The following is a 17,824-nucleotide window of genomic DNA, read 5'->3' on the forward strand; positions in this document are numbered from 1 at the left end:
CTAATGATGAGGAACGTAGCTCTGCGAGTTCTGAGGGCAACCAGGTAACAGATTCGAGGTGTCCTCTTCCGCGGAACTGCACAGCATCCCTACCAACGTGTAATCAACGAAAGGTGGTAAATCCAACTCGCTCACGTCCCCGTAATTGATGCCCGCCTGTGGTGTACCCGTCTGTGGGGTGTTCATAGTCATTTGAGGTAGCCGGGTGTCCAGCACCTCGCAAGTGTAATGACAACGATCGTTATTAGGATAGAAGAAAGGTTCCGGGCTATTCTGAGATTGCAACGAAGCGTCCATGCCGTTCGAATCCGGGAACAACCTGTCCGTGGTATCCGGATTCGTTTCATGGTTTCCATAGTTGTTCTGCAATCTTTCGTCGAGAACCATTCGATTGGTGTTCTGATGGGGCCGACAGGCGGTGGTCAACTGATCCTTCGTGTCCGAATGATCGAACAGTTGACTGTAACCGTCGTAAGTGTACTGTTTGTTCTCTATCGAGCTACGACTAGGACGAACAGAATCGGTAATCCCGTTCTCTTTCTTCGAGTAGGCGGTGTAACTTCCTCTGTCCATCAGACCAGGCTGGCAGTTCTCCTTGGTGAAGCAATTCACGTTTCTTCTAGAGGTCAACAAGCTCTCGTCCTTCTGAGGATCGAAGCCAGGAAAGTTGAGACGATCGTCCTGCTGGTTTTGAACCCAGTAACTAGCCTCCTGATCGTTCTTCACAGCGCCGTCGAGGAAGCTTTTATGATTTTGATTGCGTTGATAATCCTGGAAGTTCAACGGATTGTTCAGATGGTGATTCTGATTGATCTGTTTGTCCGGAACGAAATGGTTCATCGGTCTCTTGGAGCAGTAACCATTGGTGTCCTTGTCCGTCTCGAAGGTAGGAAACTGAAGCCTGTCGTCTTGAGGTATACTCAGATGGCTACTGCTCGAATCCTCGCTGAGAAACTGATTCCAATAGGTCTGATCCTGATGCTTCATCTCGTATTTGATAGTGCCGCTTCCGAGATCGAGTAGAGTAGACGGTGACCTTGCCACGTCTTGGGAATTCATTGGGAAATCTGGTCTCAGAGGTTGATCCAACTGGAAGATCTCTTCCGGTTGAAGTAGTTCACCGGTGAACGGAGGGAAATCGGGGTAGGAAGCTTCCTGGGGTACCTGATTCGGTAAGTTGTAACCCAGGTTTTCATGAGGGGAGAGAGTGTCCTGCATCCAGTAAGAGGTGTCATTCGACGATGTCTGTTGGGGATACATCGTTGTTTGATGATGGGATTGTTGGTAGGATTGGACGTTAGTTTGCAGGGTGCACATACATTCGAACGGTGGACAAGAACAGGAATATCCTGAAATATAAAAAGAAATATTATGTATTATATTATTTTCAGAAAGGAAAACAACGAAATTAATTGAATTTCTTAACTACGGTAGATACACGGTACACGTATTATTTCCTTTAGAAACACTATTAGAATTTTAATAAAATCGCGCTCGAATCAGTAATTTAAATTCAAACCTGGCGACACTAGCGCCACCATGCGGAAAAAGTTGTTATTACTGGCGCGAAAACGGTTGCGGTGTGGCGTCGTCGCGTTGCGAGAAAGTTACGGAAAATATTAATTTCGACGCGAAGATATCTAGTTCGAAGTGTACAAAGTCGTTTCGTATTACGATACAAACACGGAACACCTCTGGGAGCAGAGTTTCTCGAAGGTAAACAGTTGCTAACCTTTATCCGGTATTAGTGGCGGTGGGTGCGTCGTTCGCGTCGGTTGCTCGATCGTCTCCGAGTTCGGTCTTTTCGTTCCTCGTAGTGACATTAGCTGAAAAAAGTGCAAGGATTTTGTCAATCATCGTGTGCATAAAGACGTCGATCATTCTACAAGGTGCGACGCTTCCTGCATAACATCTAACAGTACAGACGCATCTCGGTGAGTAAAATTGCACATGTCATGAATGGATTCCGAGCGTTTGTACATATATTTCATACGGAAGTTTGAAATGGGCTTTGTTTACCGAAAGGGGGAAACTTTTTAGCAATGTCACGCTGGTTATCGTGTAACACGATGAAAAGAACAAAAATAGCATTCAAATGCGTATTTTGAGAGGAAACACGACCAGTATTCAGAACGTTTTTGGTAGCGTTATTGCGCTTCATATATTTCGAACATTCTCGCATCGAACGGTTATGTTCGCCGGATACGTATACATATTTATATTACCGACTAATCGGGCATTAAATTTTGTCAATTCGTGACATGTTAGCTTATTCGATGGTCAATGAGATAAATAACTGCGGATATTAGGTTATTGTAATCATGCATGGATAATAGAAGCAGATTGTATAACAAAATGGCGCGTGCTCGTGTTCCGTTGAGACGGTGGGTGGGGTGGGGGGAACGATGAACGTCGCATGAGTCACGTTGTTACTATCAAAGATTTTGGCGGTAATTTTTGAAACTTCTTTTGACCGAGCGAACTAAAACTGCGAAAATGGAAGGATTATCGTATGATCTTTCCATTACCTCTCTTTTATTAATTTAAATCAATTATTTTAATTCACATAATTTCTATCGTTCATATAATAATGATAAGCTTTTTAGAATAGTCCAGTTTGGAAAATAAAATTTCGGATTTTTCAAATTCAATTACAAAATTGTACGAATTAAGACAGTTTTTACCAACATATTCTAACTAGCACGATACAAATGAGACTTGTTAAAGATGCATCATAGTATCTTTCCGTCGATCGAGATCTATCTCGAGGAATTTTCATCGGGCTTGTAACACATTGACATGCAAGGTGAACTTGATCGACAGATCCAACGATTAATGTTCGTTCGAACTTCGAGTGTTATCGTATAGTGTTTCTTGACTCGCTCGCGACAAATCTCCAAGTTAAATTCATTTCAATGACACATGTTCTTTTTTCACTGTCGATTTGAATATACACTATATGGTGGCGTAGTGGTGATGATTTATTATCGAAGCGCTTGCTATCAATTTTGGATACCGATATTTCTCGAATCTTTACCGAACCAATTGGAAATACTATACCGAACCCCTTTGATACTTTACGAAGACGTCGATAATCGTGAAAGTTATTAAAAAAAAAATACGATTTGGAAATTATAACATACTTTGGAGCCTAAGGCAGCCTCGCTGGCAAGAAGGACCGCAAGTCCTCGCACCCTTCGGCCAGCACCCACGCTTCGTCTCGCCTCGGACGTGGACTTGGCTTCCGGTCGCGGATGATCGTGTTGTCCTTTCGCCTGGAAGAATATCGCGTGCTCTGTGTGCCGCCAGAAATGCGTCACAGGGTAACCGCAATGGCCACGACACGAAAGTATTTCCAACCGACCTGTGCATTGTCTGTTCGGGCATGGCTTTCCTTGCTGTTTCTTCCTCGCCTGGCCAACAGAAAAATGAACAAGATGATCATTTAAAATGATCCCAGACGCATAGATCCTTCGTATTTCTCTGTGGTTTTTATCCCACGGATCCTAAAAGAGGGTCCAAAAAATGTCCACAAGGTTTTAGACTTCAGTTTCTTTCTTCAAGTTGGACGGAAAATTTTTGAAAAAATACTGTCAGTCGCTATATACGCTAGAATATATCAAGGTTAAAAATAGAATTTAGCATAGCAGGGATTGAATTTGAATAATTCTGCGAATGAGAAATGGGAAATTTCTGATGCAAGAAGGTGGAAGTCGTGGAAAGTTGTAGCGTTACGTCAATAGTCTATATATTTACATCTTGTCGAGGGGCAACACAGTTTCGCGTCAAATCGAATGTCATTTATGTATTTGGAAAGTCGTGAAAATACTCTCATGGGTGCCGTGCGCAAAGCAAACAATTGCACGCATAAAGTCTTCTCAGTTTCACGTCAAATTCTTGTTGGAAGATGAAATTTAGAGGTGTAGATCTTCGTCGAAACTTACGATCAGTCAATTGAACTACAATTTCGGTACTTTGTAATTAAATCTTCAATCGTTATTCGTTGTAATCACCTTGTCGCAAATCGCTGGTCGAAGATGAACCCTTCCACCTCCGGGTAGTATGCACTCTTGCGAACAAACGAGAACACCGAGGCATGATTTCTTGAGGATGCTCACGTTGTGGTTGTTGGTGTTCCTCATTGCCCATCCTGATGCGTGCCTTCTAGCCTCTTCGCAGTCTGGTCCGTAGACCCTTCTCACGTGACCATCCGCCCATTCGCACCAAGGATCGTACTCCACCACCTAAAATTCAGAATTCTGATGGAATCCTATGGACCCAAATACAAATGAATTTAGTAATCGTACACGAGGTAATTACCCTTGGAACGTTCGAGTCGTTGATGTCCCATTCTTGATGAGGATGCTGCTGTTGCTGATTGCCGGCAACAGTCGCTGACATCGTCGGCGACCCAACGCGACTCCTGCAACAGAAAACACAAAGAAAATTTAACATTTCTATCATTTGAAATTGCAATAGCCTCGCGTTATATTTCTCTACACTATTGCCAGGTCGATAGAGTTTCGATCACCCACGCACAAGTTTTTAATTCAACTCCCACTATTGAAATTTCTATCAACTTCTGTAAATTCAACAGAATCGCAGAATACAGTTAGTTTTCTTTATTCAGGAAAGAAAAATTCTAATTTCTTCAGATCTGTTCGAACTTGAGAGTTGAAAAAAATTTTCTTAATCGATGGAAATTTTGTTGGACGATTAACTTGATATGGTTTTGTAAGAAAAGCGAAGTCGATCGAGGTCCTTTGAAATTGGAATCCTCGGTGCATCGAATTGGAGGACCAATTTAGGATTACGCAATGGTCGGTGTAGCAAGAGGCCGGCAGCTTCGAGATAAAATCCCGATTTATGGTGCGTGGCTGGCCGTAGCTCGCGCCATACTTATGGGAGCCCGTGGGTGGCCTGACAACAGGCCACGTTCACCGGCTTTCCGGAATCCTTATATTCGTCGCGAGCGATTCTCGATCGCTGGTAGAAAGATCGATCCTTGGCAGTCGGCACGTTGGAATTTTTCTTTCATTCCCCATCTCTCTATAACCATTTTCTCCGTTCTCACGCGTACGATACACGCGTCTTCTGCCTTTTGTAATTTAATTATAATTCCCATTTTCAATGATTATTATTTCAACTATTCTTATCAGATGATACCAAACAACTTTCTTCCTTACTTTTCTTTCTTTTTGAAATCTCATCCCTGTAGATGACGCGGAGCTATCGAAATATACTATTCATCGAATCGAAAACAATTTATCGCGCAGCATTTTCACAACAGTCTACTTTGTAAACGTTCGAACGTAATTTATCCCGGCTTTCAAGGAAGAGTCGAAGTTCGAGTTTGATGCAAAACAACCGTCTCTCGTCGGAGAACCATATAAATATCGGCGACCAGGTGTCATTGACCATGAAGTCAATCCATAGATGACGTTCAGTTCGCCTACGTTCTGTCAGACCAACCTGCTATCTAAAATTACCGAATCGAACCGTGAACGAACGGTGCGAAGTGTTTCATTGAGATATGTCAGACCATTGTTCGGCCCAACCTTAGAAACATTCATTTCATATTAAGAATAATAACTATATCTTTATGTGATTATATTTTTCAAACTTCAAGCTTTAAATTGATATATCACAAGTGCTATTTTGTAGCACTTTTATGTCACGAAATTGTGTCAGACTTTATACGTTCCAAAATTCATCTTCGTTCGCTGTAACTGATGATCAATTATTTAATACTAGGAACATTAACAAAGAATGTATGTAGTAATTTTTTTCAAACTTCAAGTTTAAACGTGATACGTGGCAAGTGCTGTTTGGAGGTAATTTTATGTCATAAAATTTGATTTTGTTTAATATGCAACGTAAATGGTTAGTGAGGTGTTGCTGATATCGGCTTAGGAACTCGATCGAGTGCAAAAGTGCCTCCTACGATGTTCGTACTCACAGGTTACGCGTTTCGACGCGTGCACACATCGTTTCCGTGGGTTTTATCGAGTCGGTGCCGTGCGGGGACGTTTACGATCTTCGAACACCTACTCGGCATTGGGAGACTACGCTCGTCTCGCGCAGGTCTTCGTTTCTATTCCTCGTGAAAGCTCGACGGATTTCGAGCTGGCGTTGATTTTAGACGACAATAAAGACGCGACCACCGGATACACTTTCGAACGATCGTTTCGCGATTATTTTACGCCTGAGAATCGCCCTGTTGACAGTTTCACGATCCACGGGATTGCATGGTTCCCCATGGTTCAGTGTAAATTGAATCGTCCGTTGCTTTCGAAGTTTCACTCTTCCGAGTGTAAGCCACGTTTGAAAAGGTACCGATAGAATATCAGACGAACGATTTCGGATTTTTTAACGAAACAGTGACAGAACTCGTGACCGAAGTCTGCGGTCCGGAACAAAGAAATTCGTTGTTCTTCTGTTTGCAACACGCACGCGGAAACTCGAGTGTAAGACAAGCCGAGAGAATTAACTCGTTTAGCCCTAATCTCGAGAGGACGATCGGTGTGCGCGCCTAGTCGCGAGCCGGCCAAGAGAAATCTCTCCTCTCGCTGCGGTTCTCCCGCGATATTTTAGTGACCACGCGGTATCAGTCTTAATATCTGAAATTCTGAAAGAACCCATACCGACCGGAACGAGGATATAGTCTCCTTGTTCCTCGATTTTCTTTATTTCTTTCTTTTTTTTTTTTTTCCATCTCCATTCGCCATGCCAGGCAGCGGCAGAGTCTCGTCGTTGTTGTATGCGTGGTTCAACTCGCTTGCTCGGCTCGAGGGCTGTTCGAACCGCGGGACAATCTCCTCGCAGCATCGTCCGCCGATGTATCATCTTACGCCGGTGCTAAAGGCGATGACTTTATCACCGATCCGGGCAATCATTCACCTAGGCTTGACTCTCTTTTCTCCTCGTTGCTTTCGTCCCTTTTCCCTTCTCGCTTTCTTCCAGCTCCGTCGTCAAGTAAAACGCTTCGCGTGCCTTTCCTCGCGTCGTATAACGGGTCAGTCGCGTACAATTTTTATTTATAATTCGACAACGGTATTTTCAATTTCCACGACGAATCGGAGGAAGATAGGAGAGGATACGATACGAGTTACTTTAACAAAAATTCGGAATGAAGTCTTCCCTCGTGTACTTTCGTTCGGTGGGTCACGATCCGCGCGGTTTTTTCACGGATTCTCGCGGTTTTACGCTTCAACGCTCGTCACCTTCTCAGAATTGGCAAATAAGATGCCAAACAGTTTTTGCATCCAGGATTCTGAAAGGGAAGCTGGATTGTTTGATGCAGGAGATACTTTGTTGCTATCGAACAAGAACACAGTGGATAATACGAAACTCTTGGCTACTTTGATCAGAAATTCTTGCAATTGTTACAATTCCGTTTCTTTTGTGATCATTGTTGCGGTTACGGATTTATATTGACTCGAATATCTGTTAATATAATTATTTTCTCGAATGACACCGATAAAATACGATCAATCGCGAAGCGTACAATGAATACTTTAATGAGGTAAGACATTGCGAAAGGATACTTAATGGGTTTAAAGAGACAGGTGTTAATAAAGGAAGATTGATTAGGCGACAGCAATTATTATAGGTGAATGATTTTTCGCAAGTGTAAAGCCGAAACCCACGTGTTTCTCTAAATTTGGAGCGTCGTTCCTCTCCCTTTCTCTCTCGCCATCTTTCACATCTCCCGATGTCTTTCCCGGTTTTTCTCCTCTTATTTCATCTCCATCCTTTCGATCGGCAAAGGGAATCGGCAAAAAACCTGACTTACAAAAATCCAGCTGGACCGGTTTCAGTTTGTTCGCGGTTCTATCGCGTTTCATTGAGGTTCATCGGGTTTTATCGAACCCTTTTTTTTTTTTTTTTTTGATTTCTACCTCCATTCTTCGCGATTTCTCGCGTTTATTTTCGATGACAGATGTCACGATTTGTTCGCACATGAAACGATTTTCAGCGACCATTTGCCGTTTCGTCGCCTCGGAATAATTGCCGTTCGGTTTTGGACGCACAATGGATTTCGCGATAAATCTTTTCTTTTTTTTTTTTTCGCGCGCATATAAAGATAAGATCGTGAGAGATTTAAATTGATTTGAATAATTATAACGATGGCGGGTCTACAGAGGTCCGTTTTCGTGGTGACATTTAACGTGTTAATCCGAGGAAGAGCCGATGGCACGTTGTCGAAACGGAGTGTCACCCTTGAATCCGAGGACATAATTAATACCCGGTAAACTGTCAGCTTCCATTCAGTCGCCAGGGTATAAAAGGATCCTGGTAGAGTCGAGAGGATAGCGGGTTCAAAGGGTTCCTCAGCTTGGAGGACAGGGAGAGAACGTTCTCGAGATTCGAGATAAAGGGAGATCGTTTTACCCGCGGGCATTCGTTTAATCTGTCTTCGAGGTGTTGGGTCGTGATCAATGGCGAGCCACGGATACATTCGTAATCGGGTTTTCACGAATAGACGACGATCCATTCCACTTTCGACCCCTTCGTCCTCCTTTTCGGATCAACTAAAGACCGACACTGCTCTTTAAACACACATTTATTCCTCTTTATCTCGCTGATTAGGTTTTTTTCTTCGAATTATTACCCGAGAAATTTGAATATTCATGATGCGATTAATCTTTGAACAATGAGCTATTAATTAACTCGATCTCACAATTAATCCTTAATTATTGAAATTCTAATATTTCTAAAATTTTTCGTTTTGAAGATGAAGTTACAATTTTATTCTTCCGAGGCATCGAACAAAATCGACGAGAAAAAAATTTTGAAAATTTATATAAATATTTGTCGAACTGATAAGCCATCCAAATTATCAGGGCTGACGGATTTGGTGAAATATTTCTGAATCGCTGAATGGTTTGTTCAAGTTGCGCATGTGTATACGAGAGAGCTCTAGAACAGCCATCGACCAATCGGAGCCTCGTGATAACGCCCACACACCAATGAGAAACCCGCAGAACGCCCACTGATTAGATACCACGGAAATCTCACTGCTTCTCTAGGAAGAGAAATCGATGCTGAAATGGTCGACACCTGCTTTGGAGCTTTTGCATTTTCATTAGAATTCGCTTTGACGTCACCATTCAATTCCTCCTCTAATTTTCATCAAAGACCTTGAATTTTTTCTCCAATAAAGATATTGGACGAAAAAAAGAAATTAAATACCCTCCGATGATCTATGCCTGATTAGAGAAATGTATATTAGCTAAATAGATCTTTAAAATAGAATAATCGTCATTTTCATACCATCATAATATTGTTCTTAAAAATCTTGAGAAAAGTTAAGCGATTGAATTAGAAGCTCGTATCTTCTGTTTTATCTATTATTTATTTTGCTCATTACTGAACTGTCTAATAAGAAAAAGGTGAGACTGTTAAATTCTTAATGCGTCAATTCCTTACGACAAAAGAAAATTTCCTGAAAAATTAATCATTTAGCAGAGATCCTTTGACGATCTCTGCTAAACTCGAATCAAATTAGTAAATAAAGTACTCCAAAATCATCGTACAGTCAACTGATAAAGAGACGTATCTCTGCTCAACTGGATCAACCATTAATGAAATTAGTAAATGAAATAGATCCTATTACAATCCATCCACGTAATGAAATTTTCTCAGAAAAATTGAACATCATTCGATGATCTTTATTCAAATTAAATAAACTACGAAGCAAGGTGGACCTAGCATCCAAACATTTTTGCCAACACTAAAATCATTCATTAATCAGCAGCGTCGTACGAGCCAACGTTAATTAATTCCCACCGTTTCCCACAATGTAATTGAAACTTATTACAACGCGACACATCGAATTACCAAAAACGATAGAATAAAAGATACTTACAATACCACCATAGTCGTATCTGCTTCTTAGACGAGTTTTCACCGGTATCACCAAAGGATGATCCGCCTTCGTCCTAACTAATCACAATTGTCCCAGTGATTTTGTTGAACGATTACGGACACAATCACTGACGAGCCGATAAGGAGAAGAAATCCCTGAAACTAACTTGCTCCCTTCATCACCCGAATCTCGAGGGCACTCGTGTCTCTCCTCCCCGGATAGAAATCCACTGATAGCTGGAAATTAATCGCAACAGCTCGTGTCACAATGTTTCGAATTGTTGACGAGAAAACTTGATCGAACGCGTGAAACACTTTCTGTCGATCCGTGCGACACGGAGTCGCTGCTTGAACTGAGGCGCCTCCGTTCTTCAGGGTACGTACTAGCTCGAGGCAAACGGTATGCTCGCTGTGGTTAGTTCTGCTCGTCGTCAGGATACGCCTAGAGGAGTGGCCGTTCTCGACCAATCGGCAGCCCTTCGCTGCTGTTCGAACAGGGTGCCTAATTGTACGCAACAACCCCTCTCGACCTAGTCGAGGGATCGATCATCGTTGCTAACCATTACCGCGCTTCGTTACAGCCTCGCCAATTGCGGATCCATTTTGATCCTCGATTCCCGACCTGCGGTTCTTCAACGATTTTTCGCGGTACGAAGGATCGTTAGATCGGGACCGTGTGTATTTATTTTTGCCTCTGTAAATATCGAAAGCTGCGATTGCTTCAAAATGGAGAGTCTCGTCTTCCTCGTCGATTTTGTTTCTTCGACCCTTCGCCAGTGTTCGGAATATTGGTGAAAATATCGTGAAAAATTATTGACATTTTCTCAACGAGAAAATTTGTTTCTTTGGCAGAAGTGCCGAAACGAATTGGAGCACAGGGTTCATCTTTGCTTAGGTGGGAATTCGTCGATTTCGAGGACGCGTTTCACCTTGGCAGATATGTTTGCGCGGTGGGTTCAGGTTCGATCGAAGCGTAACGGGCCGTTTGTCTTGGATGCGGGTACCTGGGGTCGCTGGCAAAGGGGATGGAGAGGAGGTAGGAAGTAGGAGGATCCTGCGAGAGACACCCCCTTGAAACGTCGCGAAACCAGCTGATTGCAAGCGAGCTACGACATACGATTCTTTGCGACTTTTTCTTTTCCTTGCAATCATTATTCCCCTCGTCTTTCACCATTGAACACTCTGTTTACTTCGCCACCCTCTGCTGAGAATGGTAAACGGTGTTGATTTCGGCATAATACTCCCGACTTTCCAGTATATTTGGGGGTGGTTTTTAATTTTTCATTCCAACATTGCCTTCTATTCGGCCTCTTAACGATGGATGGATGATTTTTTGAAAGAAATTGTTGGTTAGAGGGTAACTGTTCTTCAGACGTTCGTTACGTCGATAGGATCTAAGGAAGAGGTTCGTTTCTAAACACGATGCTTGTCGTCGCGACGCGTTTCCGCAGCCTACTCGCACGTGCGATTCCGCGCGTTGCCACGTGTTTCCCGCGATAACTCTGCCGTCACTTCCTACCACGTGTTCGCAGGTGTACCGAACACGGTTCTTAATTAAGCCCTTAGATATTTTCCCTGCCGACAACTTTCTCGCGCCAGTTCGATATGTAAAAAAAAAAAAAGAAACTTTTACGGATAAAAAGAAAGGCATAGGTACTTCATACCGTCTGATGTTTCTCAACCATCCTTCTTTTGTGAACTTCTTTAAATACCGTCGAGAGGAGGGGTCGTTGGTACGAAGGGGTTGAATAAAGAGGGGTCCAGGCTGAAAGAGGCAGCGAAAGTTCCCTTTGAAAGAAGTAACGCGAGAAAAGGTGTTCTGCTGATCGATGATGATAAAAAGATTTCTTCGACTTGTTTAATTTTGAATGAAGAATTTTATTTTATTAGAAACAGAATAAATCATACTCTTTTTTAAATTATATCAAGCTTTGAAGCGTTGATCGTGGAATACTCTCTACACACGTACCATATTAGGGTAGCGTCAATTAGACGGAAGGTCCAATTGGAAAATGGCTGTCGGTCGCAAAACAGCGAGAAGAAAAAGGAGAATAAAGACGAGGAGGAGTAAGTGGAAAAAGGGGGAAGTTCGGGAGAAGGAGACACCGTTCGTTGGAACGTAAGAGGAGAAGAGAGAGAATCGGTGGGTTAGAGAGAAGGGCAGAGTTCGGGTCTGTTTAAACACAGAGGGTGTGCAATCAGGAGTGTTTGCCAGGCTACGAGCGAGCGAGCGAGCTAGCAAGCGGATCAAAGGATAAACGCGGATAGGGTGTGGGTGGTCGGCTGATAGCGCTCTGATTTGATTGTTGGCCATGGCTATTGTCCCCGAAACTGGCCTATTGTACTTGTACCCAGCGTCGGTGCAGGCTCGGTACTTGCACACAGGTAGCTGGCACATCGCTGGAAGTACGCTTCTGTCTGTGACACTATCTCTTTGGTCGCCATTCCGTTTCCAAGCTGGCGGACGGCTCGATAGCGGGCGTAGTACGCGCGGAAAACGACAATTATTGCGGAAATATCGCGAAAAAATTGCGCCTACCCGCGCTACCACCATTTCCACGTCAACTTTTTCTCCGTTTTCCTTTTTCATTTTTTTTTCTCTCCGTCAACTTCCATTGTTTCGCATTTTTATGGGTTCTCGGTGGAACGAGTTTCGATGCAATTTTCACGGAAACACTCGCTCCTTCGCGTTCCTTTTTCCTCGTTTTGCGCTTTTCGATACCCGTGCACGATAACGCGGGAATGAAATACAATTAATAATCATTTCTCGATTCGACGTTTGATGTCCTCGAGACACGTTAGATGAGGGTGAAGTGGTCGCGATAATTCACGGTACCGTTCGAGGACAAATTTTCGGTGCTATCCGTGCATCTGCTATGCATTTGCATAGAATGCACGTCGCATGGTTTTAACAGTAGCGTGTTGAAGGTGGCCGATGACGCTTAAATATTCCATCACCTGTCATCCACGTGCTGAGCCTTCTAGAATACGACGAAACTGTTCCCTTCCGTCTGTTCATTCAGTTCTCGAACATCATCGGATCGTTCTAGTCTCGTTCGAACGATTGTAACAACGAATCACGTTTACAATTTAATTTTGCAGAATTTTTTAATTAAATAGAAACTAGAGAATTAACGTAACCGCGATGGGAGGAAAATGAAAACGTTAAACGAACCTTTACCTGAATAGAAAGAAGGCAGATGAGACGAAAGCGTGGTGAACATTGGTAACCCGTTCGCATCTCCGGCTCGTGCCGGCTGCTTCCGGTTTTTCCAAACCGTAGCTGCCTTCTGGACGAACGGAGATCGGATCTGCAGCGATGTGAACTTTGTAATTCACTCAACACGAGTCACCGCTCATCTTTACAGATTATCGAGGGGCTACGGCTCGTACAAAGGATTCGCTTTTGTTCCCTTTATCGAATATGCCATCTCGAATACCCAACCCCGTCTTAGGAACTAGGATCATTAACTAAGATTCTATTAAAACCGCACACATCGCATAAACAATGTTTTCTGATAATTATTTCAAGGCTTTGAGTTGGTGGTTTATTAATTCGGTCAGGTTGCTTCTGCGCAAGCACGAGCCATTGTGCCTCGCGTTTAACCGAATTTAGCCCGGAAAACACGCCCTCTAAATCAAGGGTTCGTTCGCAGAAAAAAACCACCCCTAAGAGACGTGTCCCTGGGGTGTTGTGACATATGCTTCTACGCGGCTTATGACGATGGGATTTTCTGCAGTGAAGAGCAGTTCAGCCTTTCGTCTCGGTGCATAAATCTGTTGTTTCTATTTTAAAATGGCCATCCTTTAATATCCTCTGTTCGTAGAAATCGGAGTATCGGTTGAATTATCCAATTGCCTTAATTAAGATCACGGTTCACACGGTTTCTACCTGTGCGCTTCCCCCTCGATTCTCTCACATTCATTAATCGGCATCTTATCTGTTATCAACGGCAACATGACTCTCCCATCCCATCCGACGATTCATGGCAAGTTCGTAACGAGCTAGGAAAACGATAGCAATCGATTGTAGTCGATTAATATCGCCTCTGCCTATCACGCGTCGAATCATTCCCATGGGGTCGTTTCGCGTCCATCCACCACGTTTCACCAATTAAATGCTTCAAATTTCCTCTTTTACACCCCTCGTATTCCCCTTCTCTTAATATATTTAGAATTAACCGAAGCATCGTAAGATTTCCAAGGAAAGCTCGAGCCTTTCCAATTGAACGATAACTTGATATTCGTGTGTTCCTCGACAACGATCCTTCCAATCGTCACGAAGATTTAAGTGTTCCTCGTCCTCGTTTCGTCCTCCCTGAGTAAACCCTCTGTTCTCATTGTATGCCAATTGAGGCTCGTTTAAGCGGGGGTTGCCGGTTAAATTGATTTAAATTGGTCGCGGACCGTGGTCGAAGAAGGGAACAGAAAAAGAAAAAAAAATGAAACGGGAAATAATAATGTTTCTCCCTATCGTCGCATGGAATCTCTTTCCACGATACGGGAGCATTTATACTCGCTTCTTACCTGACTTCGTTCGGGTCACCATTATAGGAGAGACATTTTTTTTTTTACCTTCTTTTCCGATGAATTTTTCGTGGTGACCCATTAGGGAACCCGTATACTTTCAGCTGCGAATTCACGATAGGTGTGCGCGTACAAGTTGTTGCATCTATATACGTCCATTTATGACTTATCGCGTTCTCGGATCGACGACATTTACGAAGTCGAATCTTTTCTCTTCTTTTCTCCTGTCTTCTTTTTTTTATATCCCCTTTTATTCCCGTTTATCCTGCTGAAGGCTACGGGACGCGTACATGTCACCCCCTGAACGAAATGATCGAACGGTTTCTTGTTGGCTTATTAGCCTCTATGGAAATAACCATTCTAGCAAATAGAAGGAATTTTTATTCTTCCGTTCGTTTTCTTAGAAGCTGAGATTTCGGTTTTCATGAATATAGACAGGGTTATATTGGGGAAAAAATTTTTTTTCTCCTTATCCCTTCAGAACAATAGATCGTTTATTCAGCTCGTCATTAACGTGTCGTAGCTTCCGTCGCGTTTTGTCCAGACACACGCGACCATTTTTTCGACCGGCAGTACGAAAAGGGTTCGTAGCCGTTTAGGATATGATCCGGCTGCGACTGCATAAATTAAATTTGCCCGACGTTTAGACAGACCTCCCGTTGTGAAGATCCTCCGGCTACGGCTCTTGGCACGCGTGGACGATATAAATTTGACAATTTTTTAAAACTGACCCCTAATTCCGTTGCTGGACCCTAAATAGGATCCCGTCCGATTGGACGTAGATTAAATGAAATTATTTAAGCGACTCTCGAATACAATCGTATCAGAAATTATGTGAATTACTGAGATATTTAAAAATTTTCAATCGAAATGAAAATTTTATCGTGAATGAGATCCTGCGGTATGGGAATCAATGTCGCGACCAAAATGTTTCGGCGCATCTTTTTATTTGTACTTCATAAATCCCTGTAACTCGATACACCGGGTATCGTAAAGGGGTTATCAACAAATGTGTTCAAACATATAGGGTGTCACCAGGCGCGAGAGGGGCCCGGCCTAAGACCAACCCCCTGTGTCAATAATCAACCCTGTAATCCTTTCAGCGCGGGGGATCCTTCCGATGCGCTTATGACCGTTGAGAATCGAGTTGAAAATGACTTCTTAATTCGCTCGGTTGTCCCATGCGACGAGAAATTCGCGATTTCCTTCAAAATTGCCAACGAAACTGGAGATAAACAAAACTTTGTCTACAATGCACAATAACCTCGAGTCTTCCCGTGATGGATCAGCCAAGTTCTCCTTTTTTCTTTATTCTATATTCGCGTGACCGTTTCTGACAAAGGGTCATCCGCGAACAGCCGGATGTGTCTCTTGACACGAGCCAAGATGGATCCGGAAGCGCCGTTTCAAATTCGCTCTCCACAATGGCACCGAGTGGAAAAACTTCGGGGAATCGACTCGTACATCATCGAGGATGAATTAACGCGTTGAAACGATCGAGGATTTTTCGCGAAGTCACGGGAAACGCCTCTCCAGGGAGCATCCTTTCAATTTTTGCCACGCGCCCGTTCATGCAAACACTGTGCTCCCGTTCAACGGCCGATCGCAGTCTATTAAATTAAAATGATTATCTACCGCACTGACGGACAGAGCGAGGAATCGACGGCAAAGAGGGAGATGCTGTTCGGTAATTCTATATGGGAGTCTGCTACGGGGTTCTGGGGCTAGCATATGGGGCGGTTATACCTAGACGTCCTAATAAGTCTATAATGGGATTCTGCCAAGGGGTCTCGAATTCGTTTTGATTTTCTATTTTAGAACGTTCGTTTCGAATTCTACCGAAAGATTTTCAGGCAATCTTTCGTTTATTTTTATCAGGAAAATTTAAAAATCACTTTGCGGATGATGCTTGAAATGTCAATAGAGAGTACAATGTAAAAAGGAGACAGGGAACCCTATCGTTCTCGAATTAAGAACGAAACGAAAGGGGCTTGTCAAACGGCAATCATCCCCCATTATGTAACGCTCGTTCCCCTTTGCGTTTCATGGTCTAGGCTCGTGTGAACTTTGCGGAGAAAGATAGGAAGATAGTGAAAATCTGGTGATCGGGAAAGCGGCGGAGAGGTAAACTGATCGGTCATGTCACGGCTTATTGGCTCGTCAGATCGCCCACATATTCGGGCATACAATTAAGGTATTCATTTCCGTGCGCAGTCGATTCTTCCGTTCCTCCCACGATTTACTTTCAATGCACAGCTTCACGCCCGATTCTTTTCAATATATTTTTCAATAAAAACAGCGTGTCTTATTTAGCGAAATAATTGGTCTTGGAGAATAATCGATTTCTTGGAGAACGATTTTCAAACTATTCTCGCTGGATGAGGAAAGACGCCGAGGGGGTGGTTTTTTCGGCAGAAATATGCGGAAGTCACGAGTACCGTGTTCCGAGGGAATGTACCATGGTGGACACGTGACCACCAGGCTCGACACGTGGTTTCGAACACCAGGTGGCCCTCCTAACGTCACGCACCGCATCGTTAAACGGCGATACCGTGATAAGAGGCCACGTGGGGGTTGATGTACCCCGCGACGAGTCGTTTTTCCGCAAACCTCTTATCGCCACCATCTACGGGCCCTCTCGACCTGTTACGAAACTTTTTTTTTTCTCTCTTTGACAAATGGAAAGCGTGGCCAAAAGCGAAGGGGGGTATTCTTTTCTTTTTTTTTTCTTTTCTAAAATAAAATGAAAAATGGGATTATCGAAATATCTAACGAAACAATAATTCACGATCAATTATGAATTTTCGATGAATCAAAATTATTCATTTTCAAACGTTTGAATATCGAAGCGACGGAAAGGAAGGGTGAATTTTGGTCGCAGCGTCAATAGTGTCACTCGAAGGAAATTCCCTAGCAGAAGTAGTCAGTGACAGAGCTCGCTGCCGGTGAATCTTCCCACACCAATCAAAGAGCACCCCTCGAACGCTTCCTCTTTCGTCGTTTCTCCTCTCACCCCCTCGTAATTCTCCCGGGAGTTATCTACCCCTGGTGTGTGCTAGCCGCCTCTGTCTGTTTGTCTGTGTGTACACGCTTCTAAAAGCCCCTTAATTCCGTTCATTTGTACCACTGGCATCCGTATCGAAGCACGGCCAACCAGAGGGTTTCAACTGGTCGTGTTCTACCAGTCGATGTTTCCTGGTGTTTCTACAAACCAATCGATCATTCCTCTTCTTACGTCACCTATTTACTCATCGTCTACAAAATTCTTTCAGTACGATCCCCCTTTCGAATTCTTCGAAATAAGAAATATTTCAAGAACCCTTATATCTTACAGACAGTTTCATTTCTAAAAGAGAGAAAAAAAAAATTCTTTTTCCGAAGGTAACTTCCAAATTGCCCGAGGCTGTAGATTATAATTTCAATGAGG

The 17,824-nt window shown here is 43.2% G+C and overlaps 2 protein-coding genes across 2 annotated transcripts in view; one reads left to right on the plus strand and one right to left on the minus strand.

Annotated features, from left to right (window-relative positions):
- On the minus strand, positions 1 to 10,003 carry LOC117602507 (glial cells missing). The gene is made up of 6 exons (XM_034320640.2): positions 9,872 to 10,003; positions 4,321 to 4,423; positions 4,014 to 4,244; positions 3,144 to 3,413; positions 1,733 to 1,826; positions 1 to 1,349 (listed from the first exon to the last, which is right to left on the minus strand). Exons 1-6 carry the CDS (start codon positions 9,880 to 9,882, stop codon positions 1 to 3), a joined length of 2,058 nt encoding a protein of 685 aa, XP_034176531.2. The 5' UTR covers positions 9,883 to 10,003.
- The window catches only part of vari (MAGUK p55 subfamily member vari), a 123,244-nt gene continuing 106,978 nt past the window's right edge, over positions 1,559 to 17,824 (plus strand). The window contains exon 1 of the mRNA XM_076691904.1: positions 1,559 to 1,934. The gene's annotated coding sequence lies outside the window, so the exon portion shown is untranslated. The remainder of the gene's footprint in view (positions 1,935 to 17,824) is intronic.

Source organism: Osmia lignaria, chromosome 13, assembly GCF_051020975.1.
Source record: "Osmia lignaria lignaria isolate PbOS001 chromosome 13, iyOsmLign1, whole genome shotgun sequence".
NCBI classification, from domain to species: Eukaryota; Metazoa; Arthropoda; class Insecta; order Hymenoptera; family Megachilidae; genus Osmia; species Osmia lignaria.